This window comes from Plectropomus leopardus, chromosome 6, assembly GCF_026936395.1.
Source record: "Plectropomus leopardus strain MGB_pleo_1.0 chromosome 6, ASM2693639v1, whole genome shotgun sequence".
NCBI classification, from domain to species: Eukaryota; Metazoa; Chordata; class Actinopteri; order Perciformes; family Serranidae; genus Plectropomus; species Plectropomus leopardus.
The window spans coordinates 1,961,597-1,977,752 of record NC_142181.1 but is presented as its reverse complement, the minus strand read 5'-3'; the positions used below and the strand labels follow the sequence as shown (position 1 = coordinate 1,977,752).

The 16,156-nt window shown below is 43.7% G+C and overlaps 1 protein-coding gene across 8 annotated transcripts in view; it reads left to right on the top strand.

Moving 5' to 3' along the window:
- Positions 1-16,156, top strand: part of LOC121943362 (RNA-binding protein Musashi homolog 2-like) — a 133,689-nt gene that overhangs the window by 32,580 nt on the left and 84,953 nt on the right. For all 8 annotated transcript variants that reach the window (XM_088078479.1, XM_088078474.1, XM_088078476.1 and 5 more), the window contains exon 6: positions 9,580-9,672. In XM_088078479.1, the coding sequence (XP_087934605.1) occupies positions 9,580-9,672 (93 nt within the window). The remainder of the gene's footprint in view (positions 1-9,579; positions 9,673-16,156) is intronic.

Genomic DNA, 16,156 nt, shown 5'->3' with positions numbered 1-16,156 from the left:
AACCTCGTATCAGTCGTCATCACGTTACAGGTGGCAAATAATGCCCAACCACTCAGTTTATCCAACACGTCCTCACTCTGAACTCGCCACATGGTGCCGCTCTGTCAGGACCGTCCACGTCTACCTGTGACGTTTTAGGCACATTTCACAGCGTGCGTACGTCAGCAGCGCGTGACGTCAGCTTCGCCCAACAGCAGCGTGTTTCATGCGTGTGTTCACACCTGCTGCTGTGAGTTCTCTATTTCCACATTCATAATTTTCAACATTTCCGACAACACGTTCCTGCAAATGTTTATAAATTAAAATGCCTTGTATCAGAGTAAAACGGACGTCTTTGTATTTCGTCGTCTCTGTGACAGAGCGAGACTTTTAAACTGCAGAAAAAACGTGGAATAGAGTCAATAAAATCATCAAAACACCATTTTAACTGTTTGTTTCTGCTGACAAACGCGTACAGCACGTGGAAAAAATCGACGAGGCGCCGTTTGTCCAGATGTGCTGCAGCAGACATGCAGCTTAGACGTGCCTGAAAAGCGCCGCTCAGGCGGGCAGCGTGGATCCTGTAACCTGTTAACATGGGCGCCAAAAAAAAAAGAAAACGTTCGGCGTTGCTCACACACTGCTGACGCGTGTTGTGTGACGGGCCGTAGGCGTCCTTCTGCGTCAGCAGCCCGTTACAGTGATGTCGCAGCATGCAGAAAGCATCGTGATCCTTCTGTTTGACTGTCACGATGCACAAAAGTCGGTTATTTGTGGGACCAGTCCACCTCCCCAAACGCCCACCCAATAAGCGCAGTCCTTGTATTACGTGGTTACCGGCAGCGTTATCACCTGACGCTGTCCTTTAGCGTTTCGTGCACATGTGACCAATGAGCCATGTTCTCACGTGGGGCCGCCTGTGGGCATTGCATGCGTGTATGCCTGATGCCTTCCGGACGTCCGCCATCGCACAATAACAACGCCAACTGCGTTTTCACCTGACGCCATCCAGCTGCGTTCTGGTTGGACGTGGACGGTGCCTTTGGCATCAAACATGTGTAGAGATCAACGAGAAGCCGTGTTACAGCTGTACAACACGGGCGCGGCCATACAGAAGTCTGCAGCAGTCATGTGATATGTCACTGCGGTTTAATGCATCAAGAGAAAACTGCTCATGCTTTGACTGACGGCCCTTTGAGTCGTGCACTCAAAGCACTTTGTATCATTAGAACAGCATACTGGGTCAGTGCGGCGTTAGACATCACAGAGGTGGAGCGTTGGTGGCCGAGTGTGCTTTAAACAAACACAACCAACACTTCTAAAGTGTTAAATCTGTTACAAATGACCGCCAGCAATCAAAGGCGGGGTGAGAAGCCTGCTGTCATAGAGAGGATGGAGAGGCACTAATTTAGTAATTGAAAAATGATCTGACACAGCCAGCAAGCCTCCAGTGTCATACATCAGGGAGAGCAGGACTGGGCAATAAGCAGGGTTGGAAATTAGCACTAGTCAGCAGCCAAATGCTGGTAAAATATGCAAGTGGCTGCTAAATTTGCTTCACTCGCCAGCCAAAAAAACAACGGTTATCTGTTGAGTGGCAGGTAGATTTTGGAGTCCACCAGCCAAAGTGTCAAAAAGTGGTAAAAGGACATAAAACTGTCTGAGACAGGAGGAGTAAAGAAACAAGCAGTGAGAGGAGGCCGAGGGTGATGGTATGAAATCATTTTTATTGTTATTCTTTGATGTTTCAGTGTTGATTATTGATTTTTAGGGTGGCGATAATATAATTAATTCAGTGTATGGTGTTTTTTTAGTGTCTACATATTTTTGGCCTATGATTACTGTGAGCTACACATGCAGGTGGGCGTTTTTGCAGTATTATGTGTATGTGCAGTATACGGCTGTATTAAAGCTGGAGTGTGGCGCTGTCCGTAGTGCTGAAACAGGATGGCGGTACGGACGGAGGTCATTTAGCCTGCTTGTTCTTTGTGGTTCCAAATAGAAAATTCAGCCCTAATTCCCAATTTTCCATCATTGTAGAAACCTGAAAGGACAAGACAAAGAAGTTACAGGAGGAAGTATGCACTCCAAACTGTGAACAGCTGCTCCTAGTTAAAACAACTAAAGCTCTAAACATTGCTCTGTTTGTGAAGACAGTGCTGGTTAGGTATGTGTAGTTGTAAAAGCTAGCACCCATGATGTCCAGTATGTTGCAGACATTGTGGATTTTAATGCACCCCCCATCTGAGCAGCCGTAACATTATTTGTATTTGTTACGGGACCTGCTGCTTTACAAATTAAGCACTAAAAAGGGCCGTCAGTTCTTTACCTCGTTTTGTTCGGCTACTGTCACTCACAGACAGTAGATTTATTTGCGTTGCCTTTCCCAAACTGCGTTTCTTTTGATTCAATACATACAAACCTTGTAGACCTGGAGACCTCAATTCAGGCCCTGAAAATCAGTCCTTAATTCCTTTTTTCATGTCTCACGTTAAGCACTTTGTATTACCTTGTTGTTAAATGTTGCTATAAAAGCACCTCATAAAGATTAACGCTGCTTTCCTTGTGATGATAGTGGACGTTCTTAAGTATTTGAAGTATTTGTAATTCCAAAGAGTTTCCCCGTGTTGTGTGTCCCTCTGGCTGACAAGAGAATCTAGAATAATAATAGATGAGCCGAGAGACACTGTCGGAGAGATTCGGCCGTGTCCTCTGGGAGAGTTTAGGTTGTTTTTTGCTTCTGGATGAAGCACACGTCGATAAGTATCCATGTAGTGAACAGACTCATCTAATGAACAATCTTAATTAGCTCTCCCTCACTGCCTGCATGAAGGAGGATACCAAAAAGAGTCGCTGCTCCTTTTACTTATAACAAACTCTGTCCTCTTCACAACTTGTGCATAGATGCACAGATTTGGCCTCCGAATTCCTCAGATTCCAATCCAGAAGTCCTGTGTCTTCGCCTTAAGAGGTCAGAACCAAGTCCAGTCCTCTGTGGGACCACTGACCTAGAGAAGGTTACCCTAACTTTAAGAAAACCTCTATGCTTTACTTGATACTTTCGTCTTGTTTTGTTTTCTTCCCTTCTTCTTCTTTTGTTTTTCTTTCTCCTACAAATTTTTGCTGTTTGACTTCCGGGTCAAAGCCCTGCGCCGGGACTATGAAGCATGAGCAGAACGAATCGGCCATTTCAGGTCAGATAGAGGCGTATACACGAAAGAGTAAATCGAGCCTCAACCACATTATCCAGGTGTGTTAATCCAACCTCGAGAAATCGGACTTTTTTTCAGCCTGACATGTTAACACGTGTTTTAAAACAACAGTTTAGTCAGACTAACACAATAGTTTGACTTTTTCTAACAATACGTGAACATATTGAGTGATTTTAATGTCGAGGCTGATGGATGTTTATACATACAGTACATGTGTGCTGACTTTGCCACTACCACTAAATAGATAAATAGTAAATCTTATTGGTTCAAAGCTCTTCTTCTGAGCTGATGTTGGAGGTATAATGATGTCATCGTCATGATTCGGGTTCTAGTTGGTTCGTTTTCCATTAGATGGATTTCCATTAAGCCTCATACAGCTGATGGAAACAGGTCAATTTAAAATAAAAAAAACCCTCCCATTTATTGCAAAAAAAAGTTTTTACACTCATGAGGTGGTATTTCAGGCGACTCAAAAAAGCCATATTTCGCAAAAATGTGCTTGTCAGTAGAAACTGGCTCCCTCATGATGCAGCAGGAGCTACAAGAGCTGTTATTGTGTCACATAACTCTGAGAAAGTTTAGCGGATCATCTGGAAGTTTTGAATCCACAATTCCTCTGTGAAATCATGGACTACATCTCCCAGAAATCCCTCATACGTGGCCGCTCCCACGTATAAGGGGCTCGCCTTTCTATCATAGCTCCATAACACGCCTACGTGACCTTGGATTGGAAATAATGACGGCTAGTGCGGTGGCTGCAATAGAAATAAAGCTGCTAATGTTTTGAACGTCCATCGCCATGGTTACTGGGATGTTATCACTAGAGAAGAAGTCGCAGAACATCACTCAGTGGAAACGCAATCATCTCCCAATTGTGTTTCACCAAATTTTCAAAAATATCGCTTCATTTTTGTGCAAATCTTTTATGGAAACCTGCCTAGTGAACCCATGGAGTCACTACATTTTAAGCTTGATTTGCTTGTTTGTTGTGCAAGTGGATTTTGAATCCTGAGCCTGCAGATAAACAATGATCCGCAGGTAAAAAAAAAAAACAAAAAAGTGTCAACGTGAGGGAATCACAACAAGCCGTCAGCATTTTTTAGTCCAAGCCGCTGCAGCTATTCCACGCCACCGCCGCCTGTGAGACAAGGAGAAAATAAACCCAGAGTCTTTTCTCTCCAGAGATTTTCCCTCCTTGTGTTAATGGAAATGTCAGTTAACATTTTATCCCCCGTGGTTGTATTCTCTTCATTCATTAGTATTCCATCTTCAGACTGTCCTCCCCTGCTCTCGGCGCTGAGAGGCTGCAGCCTTTATGTGCTTTGGCTCAGCCATACATGTGCCACTTCTCTGGAGACCCGCGCATTATCACGGGGGGACATATAACCATAACGTGGTCTGGAGGTGGCGGCGCTGAGCCCGCCTCTCTGCTCAATGACAAACCGCCTTTTCTTCCGCCGCCTGATGCACGGTGGAAATGGCCCACCTGTTCCCCTCCTATTGTGGTCGGCCTTTTATCAGCACCTCACAGCCTGAGCAGCCAGCATCTGTGTGTGTGTGTGTGTGTGTGTGTGTGTGTGTGTGTGTGTGTGTGTGTTTGGGGGGGGGAGCGTCTTTCATGGACAGCCATGACAGGTGACATTCTCAGAGAAGCATGGGAAGACGTTAGCACAGGGGACACTGGGATGGAGTCGCAGAGGGAAAAATGATGGAGTTCGTCCATAATGAAAGTTGACGGAGGCCAAAACGGCAGCATCAGCATTAGGAAGAATAACCCCTCCCCCACTCCTCGCCCCTCTCACCTAATCTCCCGCCGAGCTCCCCGTCTCAGCAGAAATACAAACACCTTCTCTCCATCACTGCCCGATGCCGTGCGCTGTTCTCATTTCTCCACCTGCCTCCCGGGAGCACCTTTTATATTCATGGACCCACTGTGGGAATTTAACTTGTCAAGATTGCAGAAAGATGCAGCGATGTCTCTGCTTGTGCCAACAGTGTTTTAATGTCTTCTGAGCAACAAGCTGTGACAGGTAGTAGAGTGTTTGGGGTAATGCTTGTTTCAGCCTTCTTTGAGTCAAAAAAAAGATGTTTGGAGCTGGTTTTGTTTTGGTGCACCCAACACGTTCTCACCCCGAACTCGTCACATGATGAGTAACCTTCTGCGCCTACGTATGACTTTTTATGTATCCTTCTGTTTACGCTCCGGGATGCCGTTACGGTGATGTGGACAAATGCACTTGGTAGGATGATGCAGCCTGTTCCCGTGATGTCACAGCATGCAGAAAGCTGCACGATCCTTATGTTTGGGATTATGCAAAAAAAAAAAAAAAGTCACGGATGGTTAGGTTTCGGCAGAAGAGGCACATGGTAAGATTTAAAAAAAAACAACACACACATCCATATGGGAAGCAAACTGAACAAAAGTCGGCTGTTTGTGGGATTCATCCACCTCTCGCACTCACGCTCCTTATATTACATGGTTACTAGCAGCATTATTACCTGATATTATCCTTCAGCATTTCATGTGCACATGATGGCTGCGTTCTCACGTGACGCCGCCTGTGCGGGCCGCATGTGGACGCCGCATGTGGTCGCAGTGTCGTCAGTCAGCATATAATAACAAAGTCACCTGTCTGACCACGTTCTCTGACGCCATGCAGCTGCGTTCCAGTCGGACGTGGAAGGTCGCTTAATGACAGAGAGGCATTATTTGACGAGTTCGGAGTGACAGTGAGCTGATGATGCACAGCTGCACAGCGTCAGGTTGAACGCTGCCGGTAACGCTCCTGTGGTAAAGGTTTGGGTAACTTTAAGCCCAACAAGTACTTGGTTAGCGTTAGGAAATAACCGTGGTCATGGTTTATACAGTGGGGGAAGATGGGAGAGAAACAGCAGCCTCTCATGTTCAAACACTAACTTACCCTCCAGCTGTGGAAGACTAGAGTCAGGTGTGTCTCTGCAGGTATTAGTCAGAGATATTGTTTTTCTCTTGAGGGACAGTCTGTAACAGTTGATTGCTGTTCATGCTGTGTCAGAATCCTGAAGATATAGAAATAAAGGCCTCTGTTGTTTCCTTTCCATCCGTCGACTGCTTTGTCATTTCAGCCAGTTACAGTCTCACTCAGGTTCAGGTGAACTTTTGTCAACAGACATTGAAGTAAAAAAAAAAGTCAGACAAAAGCACAAAAGAAATATTGTCATTAAATTTAAAGTGAAAGGAAATAGTCACCGGCTGCAACAAATGTATTGTGTTCTCCAGTAAAACAGCTCATCAAACAGCTTTTAAGGCTGAGATCTTAGTAAGAAACTCCATGACTCTTCACAGTTTGAGCGGGCATCCTCAGCAGTGGGATTTTGGCGACCTCCCCCCTCTGTTGCACTGCCAGGTAGCCCCTCCTGGCATCTGGTGCTCCTGCACGAGCCTTCTCGGTTGCTGCAAACGAGAGGATTGTATATGAAACTTTTAGTTATCAAGATGACATTTTGCTGCCTGATGCGATGTATATGGATGTGGTCAGCTACAGATGACAGAGGAAGAGCAGCAGTGACTGGAATCAGACAGCTACAGCTGTTACTCCGTTTACTTAAGGCTGGGCGATGAAACGATTACGATATCAATCGCAAAATAACATTTCCTCCATTGAAATATGAGACGTAGTCAATAGAATGACGATAGACCGCATTCCTGCCATGTTTTGACAGACAACACAAACAGCCAATGATAATAAGAATAGCACCGCGGAGAACCGAATGCAGTGAAGGACTTTGACTGTAGAACAGCTGAGTGTTTGACAGCCACAGCGCTGAAACAGACACATTTGCAGAGGTTGACTTCTTTAGACTTCTACAGACGACTTTGTGTTAGTTTCAGCTTTAATCAGACTTTGAATTATTTAGAAACACCAGTGATTGGATCTATATCGTGATATATATCAATATCACCTGATATAAAAAAGAATATTGTGAAAAGACTTTATTCCATATCGTCCGGCCCTACCTTACTGCATTATTGTGTTAGACCATCAGTGCAGGACTGTGTTGTAACTAAGCTCACTTTGCTTTTTTACCCTGGCAGCAGATGGGGTCTAGTCTGTCTTTGTTTTCAGACTTAATCTCCATGTGATATGCTGATGTCTAATTTGTAACTTTTTGTCTTTCGCCTCATAATTATCTTTTAATTTTATTATTATGCATGCTCCTGCATTTAGGTCTGAATTTATGTCTGAGAAAGTGCTAATTCAACCCAGTCTCAGTCCCTAAGCAGACTTTCTCAGGAGTGAGAAAGTCTTAAGGGCGTGAAGGTGAATAATAAGTCATCACTTACCGCTGCTTTGTCAGTGACTTTGCGTCTGCATATTACACTCCAGGTATCCTCCTGCGTCTGCACGGATGATACAACCAATGCCAGGATGTCAACAAATCAGGTGCTTAGGATCAGAAAACAACATCATTTGGCTCCATATTCATACAGAAAGTGAGCAGCGATTAACACGTACTATATGGCCACGATAGTTTTGATTTTGGCCACGTTTTTGACTGATGCTGCCGGTCTACGCATCATACTGCCTCACTCGGTGCTGTCCAGCCAAGCGATGGCGTACCTGAACACTGTGAAAGGTTTCGTCCGGCCGCGTTAAAAACCTCACTCTGCTGTTAATAGCTTTTGGCATCAGTGTCTGACACTGAAATGACGGACGGTGGGATATGTGTGTGGAGCATCCGTGTTTTCACAGACATGGATGCAGACGGTGTGTACGACGTCACTGGTGTGCAGAGCCATTCACTTCAAGGTGAAAGTTCTAGTTTTGTTATCATCTGAGAGTGGGGCTAGAAATGTGAAATGTGTAATAATTGTGGTGCTGCAGCTCTTTGGATGTCCAAGGTGGACATGGTTCACTCTCTGGTGACAATCATTTTTCAAGATGCACCACTTCATGTCAGCGTCATGTGTTGGTCAAGAATAGCTCATTTAATGACTCATAATATCATAATATTCCACTCTCAGAGCATCTTTTTCCCCTAAAAGATAAATCAACAAAAGCTTATTTTTTTTCTACAGAAATGATGTTCTAGCCTTTGAAGTGGGCCTTAATCTCATCCTGCTCTGCAGTAACACTAGCTCAGTGACAGTCCTTGTGCTGGTAATTATGTCAATGTAGTAAAAAGCCTCCCGTATATTTGTCCCATGGTGACTGTTTGTCCTGCTGCAATATGGAGAACTTTAATTCATTTCCTCGCTGCACTCACACCCCGCTCACTCTCCAGTTGGCTATTTATTGTAGCTGCAGTCATAACAGTGGCAGTGGCTATCCTCATCATTAAGACGAATGGTGTCTGGCTCCAGCAGTGGTATTAGCCACCAAATGAGCTAATAGAGTTTCTCAGCAGTGAAATATGACGCCCTTAATGCCCTGCAGAGGCCGAGACAGAACAGGTGTGATATCTGCTTCCATACTGACCGCACCAAAAAACTCAGCAGTGCCCGGACTCACCAGCCCAGTCTCCAGAAGAAAACTTTGGCATTGTACATTTCTACAAACCACGGATATTTAATGTATCATATATACATTTCTAAACTGATGCAGAATATGAGCAGAGATGGTGTCATCAGAAGACGGTAGATGGTGTGACGCTTCGACGACAACAGTCATGATATAGCGAGTCAGAGCTGTGTTTTTCAGCATTTTTTGAAGCACATAACAGGTGTGGCTGTTTTTTTTCAGCGCTTTTTAGCCCCCAAAAGTGTCCTTTTGCGATCCGTTGCTGTTTTCTCCGCAGGGATAGTGCCAAAAAAAGTGTTTTTACTGTGACATTCCTTCTTTTCCAGCCAGGATTGTGCCACAAAAAGCAGCATAACGTAACATTAAAACAATGTTGGCTTTTCGTTTCACACGGGACAAAAAGTGTGGTCTCCTCGATGAAAGTCTGATTTTGTTTGACCCATCCACCTCCACGTCCTCCCACCATCCGTGATTTTTGTTGCTCTTCGTACTACGTCAGTTGCTGTTGTGTTTATAGGTTTATTTTAGGGCAGGTTTGAGCGGTGTTATGGTGTTACGGTACACCAGCGTGTTTAGAAATCCCAAAAGTAGCCTCTGCCGTCAGCGTGTGAATTGATGAAAGCACTTTTAGTGGTCAGACGCAGTACAAGTGCGCTTCATTTACTGTTAAACTCAATGATCGGTAATGTCTCATATTCACTGTCCAGTTTTTGCTTCCTTGGTACGTCCAGCACGTCCAGAGTCTCTGTGGTTACAGATTTCGTGGTGGACCCCTGCTTTACGCTCTCACACACACCTGCTGCTTCACGGTCGTTATTGTGTTGTGTGAAATGTTGCTAACCTCCTTCATTTTCTCTCTCTCTCTTTCTGTCTTTTCCTCCCTCCAGATGGTCACAAGAACAAAGAAAATATTTGTAGGAGGATTATCAGCCAACACAGTAATTGAAGACGTGAAGCAATATTTTGAACAGTTTGGCAAGGTAAGACCATTTGGAGAGTTTAGTCCTCTGGGCTGCTGTGTTTGTGTGTGAGGGCTTTTGAACGTTCAAAGCGCGTCGATAAGCTCAGTGCTGCTGTGTGAGTTTTGAAGCAGACTGGTTCTCTGGTGGGTTTGATTTCCTGGTGCTGTTGTTGCGACGCCGTGTGAACTCAGCCAGTCTGATGGGACGTGTAGAGACCGTCTCTAAAGGAGTTAATTTCATTCAGCTGCTGACCAGAGTCTGATGAAAAGAAACATGTCAGTTTATTGCTGTGTGTCCGGTGCAGTTAGAGGTCCAAGACATGTTCAGACGAGCCTCGCACTCCATCAGAAAGAAAGGGTCCAGTCTGAAAACTGTGGTTTTACTGGGATATTTGTGCATTTAATCTACTTTCTGTTTGTGTGTGTGTGCGTACTTCTGTAGGGTCCAAGGCTTTTATTTGTGATGGTTAACATTAGGGTAAGGGGCAAGGCAATGCGTTAAGGGGACGAGGGCTCTCACACTGATTTGTTTGTGTTTGTATTTGCTACATTGTGAGGACAATAACATTTAAATCACAGAGTGAGGACACTTTTGGGAAGTTAAGATTTGGTCCTGTTCTTACTGCTCAGGTTAGGCTTAGGTTAGGATTAAAGTAAGGGTTAGAGTTAGGCCTTTATGTCAGTGAGGGTCATCATAATGAATGGATTACACCATTGTGTGTGTGTGTGTGTGTGTGTGGAGAGGAGGCACACTGACAGTGGTGCTGAAAGGCTGTTTTTTTTGCAACTTTTGTGCATTTTCACGTAAAAAGCATTTTTTCTTCAACACTTCCATCTTTAACTGGTTAGTATCGGCCTCATACTGTATATAAGTATATACCTGTGCGTGTGTGTGTGTGTGTGTGTGTGTGTGTGTGTGTGCTATGGCTGTGGTCTTCTGGTCCATTGGTTGTTTGTTTGTTTGTTATTGTTCAACCAAATTGTAATTGGTCGGACCATCGCTGGTGTTACTTGACAAAGCCATGTGTATCTTTTCCCAGCTGAACAATCCTGTATTTATAATTTCGAGTACTTTTACTGTGATTGTTGGTCTTTGCAGTGACGAGTGCAGCATTTTACCAAAAGTTTAACATTTTTCAGCTCATATTTTAATGGGAAAATGGATAGATAATCACAAAAAGACATTCAGTGTCAGATTGATCACCACAGATTAATTATATGAAGCTTCAATGAGACGCTGCAGTTTGAGGCTGGATCACAAAGCTTCTGAAAGCGTTACACGTTACATCTAATGTCAGCAACTGTTTCATATGACATCGTAAACTCCAAAGGTCCCTTCTAAAGTGTCCAGTTTGTCACAATTTTTAACAGAAGTCCTGTTTAAAGCGTAATGCTTGGAGTTTACTTGCTCTGCGTAAGTGTTAATGTCGATCTCTGTGACACGATACGAAACACAACACAACCAAGTAGAGCGCACTGTGGCAGTCGAGAAAAAACGTGCATTTTTTCTCTATCCAACAATCGATTAGTTGTGTGGCATATCCAAGTCACCATGACGACCTCTCCGTCCATCTGTATACCTCTACTCTCTCGCCTTCTCTCAGACCTGCCCAGGTCGTCCATCAACATGACACAGCCATCTAACATAGTGACATATACACACTTAGTCAGTGTGTGTGTGTGTGTGTGTGTGTGTGTATGTGTGTGTGTGTGTGTGTGTGTGTGTGTGTGTTGGATAAGCCCAGTAATAACCTGATGGGGTGAATTGAGTATTCAGAAGTGAGAAAAATAAGGAAGAAAGAGAAAAATAAGGAAACAGATGAGGGTGTTAGTGTCTCTCTTTGGGGCCACTTTGGAGATCAAGTTTGTGCTAAAAGTGTAAATATGACCTCAGTGAAGAGGTTTATTCCTGGGATCACTGTTTGCATTATTTCTTTAGTTTTAAAGCCTCTTGGAACCCAAATCACAAAAACCTTTTTAAATATGTAATTTAGGGTCTTACATGCATAATATAAAAGCACCAAAAATGATCAAACATTGGTCTCAATCCAAATTTGAAATATTGTCATTTTAGCTTTTTCATAGTTTCCTGAAGCTGGGTTGATTTGGTTTTCCCAGATCCATATCACGTAATAAAGACAATCAAAAGTCAGCTGCTGGTAGATACTAACATGCCAAAGTAAAACTCCTCAATGCTCCTCGGTGCTGCAGATGTAACGTTACCACACGAGTCTTCAGCTCACTTTGTGTTTGTTAGCTGGTTTTTACCAACGTTACACAGAACCAGTGAGCATGTGGCAAAAAAAGCAGTAAAATAAAATGTATTATTTTAATTCCTCTGATTCTGAAAGTTCAGAGGTCGCGTTCAGAAACACCGATTGCCGGAGCACACTCTGGCACAGACTGGACCGTGGTAAATTAGCAGCGCTGCTGGACTGTACCGTTCGGTTATCCAGAGCGCCGCTCTCTGTGAGCGTCACAGCGACTCTGGGCGCTCTGTCTGAGGAGGAGCAGCAGAGCGTCAGATGAAGTGAATTCATGGAGAAACAGAGCGCTCCGCAGCTCTCTCATTTTAGTGCAGAGCGTCAGATTGGATTTAGGAAAGCAGCCAGAGTCAGAGGGCTGGAACAGACGGAGCTGCACCACGCCGACTACGCTTTGCTCCGTGGCTGTCGTCATGGAGACAGTTGACAAAGGTGCCCACACAGCGCAGAGAAATGCTGTTATCGTCAAAATGAGCTGTTCTCGGAACATTTATTCCCACTCAGATTTTTGGAGATACTTAATGAGACGCTCAACTTTGATATGATATGTGCATTTTTACTATTTCAAGCCACGTTTACCGAGGCTTTATTGAGCGTTTCTGGTGTCCTGCTTTAAATTCATCCAGCTACAGACTTGAAAATGACCTCTTGGGAAAGCATTTGTACTGAAGTGCTTTAAATGCTGTTTCTGAAACAGAATTTAAGTCGGTGTGTAAAATCCCTCACAGCTTTCTGAGGGATTTTAAGGTGAGCAGTGAGGAGCAGGTGGCCCGGGGCGCTGAGGTCATCCAGTCTGTCTCCACACAGGCTGCTTTCTCTGAGACGAGTGTGTGTGTGTGTGTGTGTGTGTGTGTGTGTGTGTGTGTGTGTGTGTGTGTGTGTGTGTCAGTGATGGTCTTTTTGCAGCTATGAGTGTCTGTTAAATTTCATCCTTCAGAGGAAACATGGTTTTCTGGGTGCCTTGAGTCAGAATTATGTGAGTGTGGGAGCAAATCCGTATAAATTCACCTTGAAGATCAGACGCGACACCATTTCCTCTGCCTGGGCCAAATGCTGAGTCACCTTAATTGAGATGGCAGCCGCTACAGCCTTTTATTTATTTTTATTTTTTATTTATTTAGCTAATTTATTCCTAGATGCTGAGCTAATCAGTTGGAGGTTAAACTTGAGGCAGGCACTGAGGCTGAACATTTAAAGTAGTGAGGTCACTTTTGTCTTTCTGCTCTCCAACTGAATGAGTCAGCATAACAGTGATTTGACCTAAACACAGTTTACAAACTTTAAATTCTGTATTGAAGAAAGACTCATTTGAATTGTGTTATTTTAACTTTGCAGCTGCTTTTCATTCTTATTTTGATTTTATCTGATTCTGAAGATCAAACATCATAATTCACAAACTCCCATCTAAAAAAAAATGTTTAGGCTCACATGAGGCGGTATTTGAAAAAGCCATATTTTGCAAAACTGCAATGGAAACCCTTTTTTGGATTTTGGTCACATGATGCTGTGTCTATGTGCTTGTCAGTAGGAACTGGCTCCCTCATGATGCAGCAGGAGCTACAAGAGCTGTTATTGCATCACATAACTCTGAGAAAGTTGAGCGGATCATCGGAAAGTTTTGAATCCACAATTCCTCTGTGAAATCGTGGACTATCAGCTCCCACATATAAGGGGCTCTTCTTTCCATCATGGCTCCATAACACGCCTACGTGGCCTTGGATTGGAAATAATGACGGCTATTGCGGTGGCTGCGATAGAAATAAAGCTGCTGATGTTTTGAACATCCATCGCCATGGTTACTGGGATGATCACCAGAGAAGTCACAGAACATCACTCAGTGGAAACTCAGTCATCTTGCAATGGTGTTTTATCGACATTTTGAAAATATCGCTTAAGTTTTGTGCAGATGTGTGATGGGAACTATTGAAACTTTTCCACTGCAGTAATGAGAGCATCACAGCACATCAGTCTCTAACTGTCCATCCCTTCACTGCCTTCATTAGTTGAAGCACAGAGACTTTTAGTATATCTGCTCTTTCTCTTTTTCATATCTGAAATACCTTTTGAACAGAAGAGCTTCCACTCCAAAGCGCAGCAGTGAGCAAGAATCGGAAATAGTTTAAATGAGGCTGAAATACTCGAGCGCCTCAGTTTTCTCCGCTCAGCTCTCGGTGGAAATGAGAGGGAACAAATCAGAGAAGGTCAGTGAGGGATGAAAGAGGAGAGACAACTGCTCTCCACTCTGCAGGATTAATGCTGTCATGAGACTACCTCTAACATTTCTACGTCTTCAGTGTTCATGTGTGCACAACCCGCTCAACCTCCTGAGCCAACCTGACTGCAGGATTTACTATTACTGCCCAGCAGGTGGCACAACGTGGAGCATTATTCAGTGTTTTGAGATAATTTATCTTATATTTATAAGTTGTCCTGTGCAGTATGTGTGAGATATAATGTAGTAAATTTGTGCAACAGGTTATTATCTGAAATATACCAAAGTGCACAACTAGGATCCAAAGGCAGCCAGACTTTTTATGATGATATAATAATAATAAGAATGTTTACAAAGTGCTTTACATTTTTAGAAGTGAATTTAAAGAAGTCACTGATTCTGCAGCCTTATCTCCTCACCTGAGGATCTGAGGCTTCACGATGGGGCAACACCCACACATGCTTTAAAAGTGATCAGTAAAATCTTAAAATCAGTTCAAAAGCAGACATGAAGCCAGTGGAGGGAAGCCAGGATTGGAGTGATGGGATTACAGTGAGGTAAGAACCACATCTGTTAGTCTGTTTATGCTGCACAGTTCGAATCTCGAGCAGACTCTGGGTTTTGTCACCAGAGGGGGCAGATACAGACATTTAAATGCACGATGAGTCATGTGGAACAATGCCGAGCTCCTTGAGAACAGGTTACCTGTTACAGAGATTTGTAATGCACGATCTAACTGCTTCAGTGCCTCCTCTCCCCTGATATCACCTGTGGCAAATCCCCTCCAGGATCCTCCAGGCCAAACCGCAACAGCTCGCTCTCAGTTTCTGCTGCAGCATCACTGAGACGTCTCATCCCAGGATCTGAATGCCTCTGTGGTTCCAAGGCTAAAGTGTCCTGTTTGACTGGCTCGTAGCACTGGGAGATGCGTCTCCCTCTCAGCTGCTGCCTAAATGATGTGTTACGTAGTTTTTTACTTTGCACTCTGAAGCAGCATGTGAACGTCGCTGAACCTGTTTTTTTTTGTTTCTTTTTTGGCGCCTGTGTTAACAAATCAGAGCCTCCACACTGCCTGCATGAGCAGCGCGTCAGCCGCAGAGAAACGGTGACTCGTCATTTTTTCCACGTGCCATGTGCGTTTGTCAGCAGACATATACAATTTAAATGGTGTTTTAAAAGTAACATTGACTTTATACCATCTTTGACCCGTTTAAAGTCACAAAAATGAGGAATTACAAAGATGTCTGTTTTACTCAAACTTTTCTTGCTTCTGTTTCAAAATAAAAGCCCTCTGACAATGTCTGTATGGACTGAATCCCGTCAGCTGTTGTTAAAAAGGCATTTTATTTTGAAATATTTGCAGGGCCATGTTGTTGACAATGCAGCAGCTTGTATGACGTCATAACTGAGAGGATTTTATGCTCATAAATGTGAAATATAGACGTCATAGCAGCAGGCAGCTCTGCAGAAGCCACGACGCTGTCAGTGTGAACACCGCCAGCGTTTATTCTCAGGGTCAGCTGCTGGATTTCATTTTTATTTCCTGTATTTCACCAAATATTTACAAATAAGTTTGATTACTGTCTGTTTGTTTGACCAAGTTATTTAAGCTACCTATTTATTCTCAGTTTCAGCTGCAACATTTTAAAAAAATATTAGTTTATTTTTAGTTTTGAGTTTGACTCCTTTTTATTTCGAGTTTGACGGCCGTCTCTGCTGCCGGTGCATTTATTGTTGTTATTTTAATAACAAATGAATGAAAAACAAGTCAAGCCTGATGCTTATAGTCACTTCTACACGGTGAGGTATACAGTTTATTAATTCAACAATAGTATCAGATCGGTATCGGGTATCAATCGATACACAAAGTCTCGATATCGGTATCGAGACTGAAAAAGTCGGATCGGTGCGTCCTTAGTTATTTCTGTGTTGGATTCGAGGAAGACGGATGAACGTTACGGCATTAGTTAGTGAGGATCCTGATGACCTGATATTCAGTCTGACCTGCCGGCTGTTTGGACTCTGAG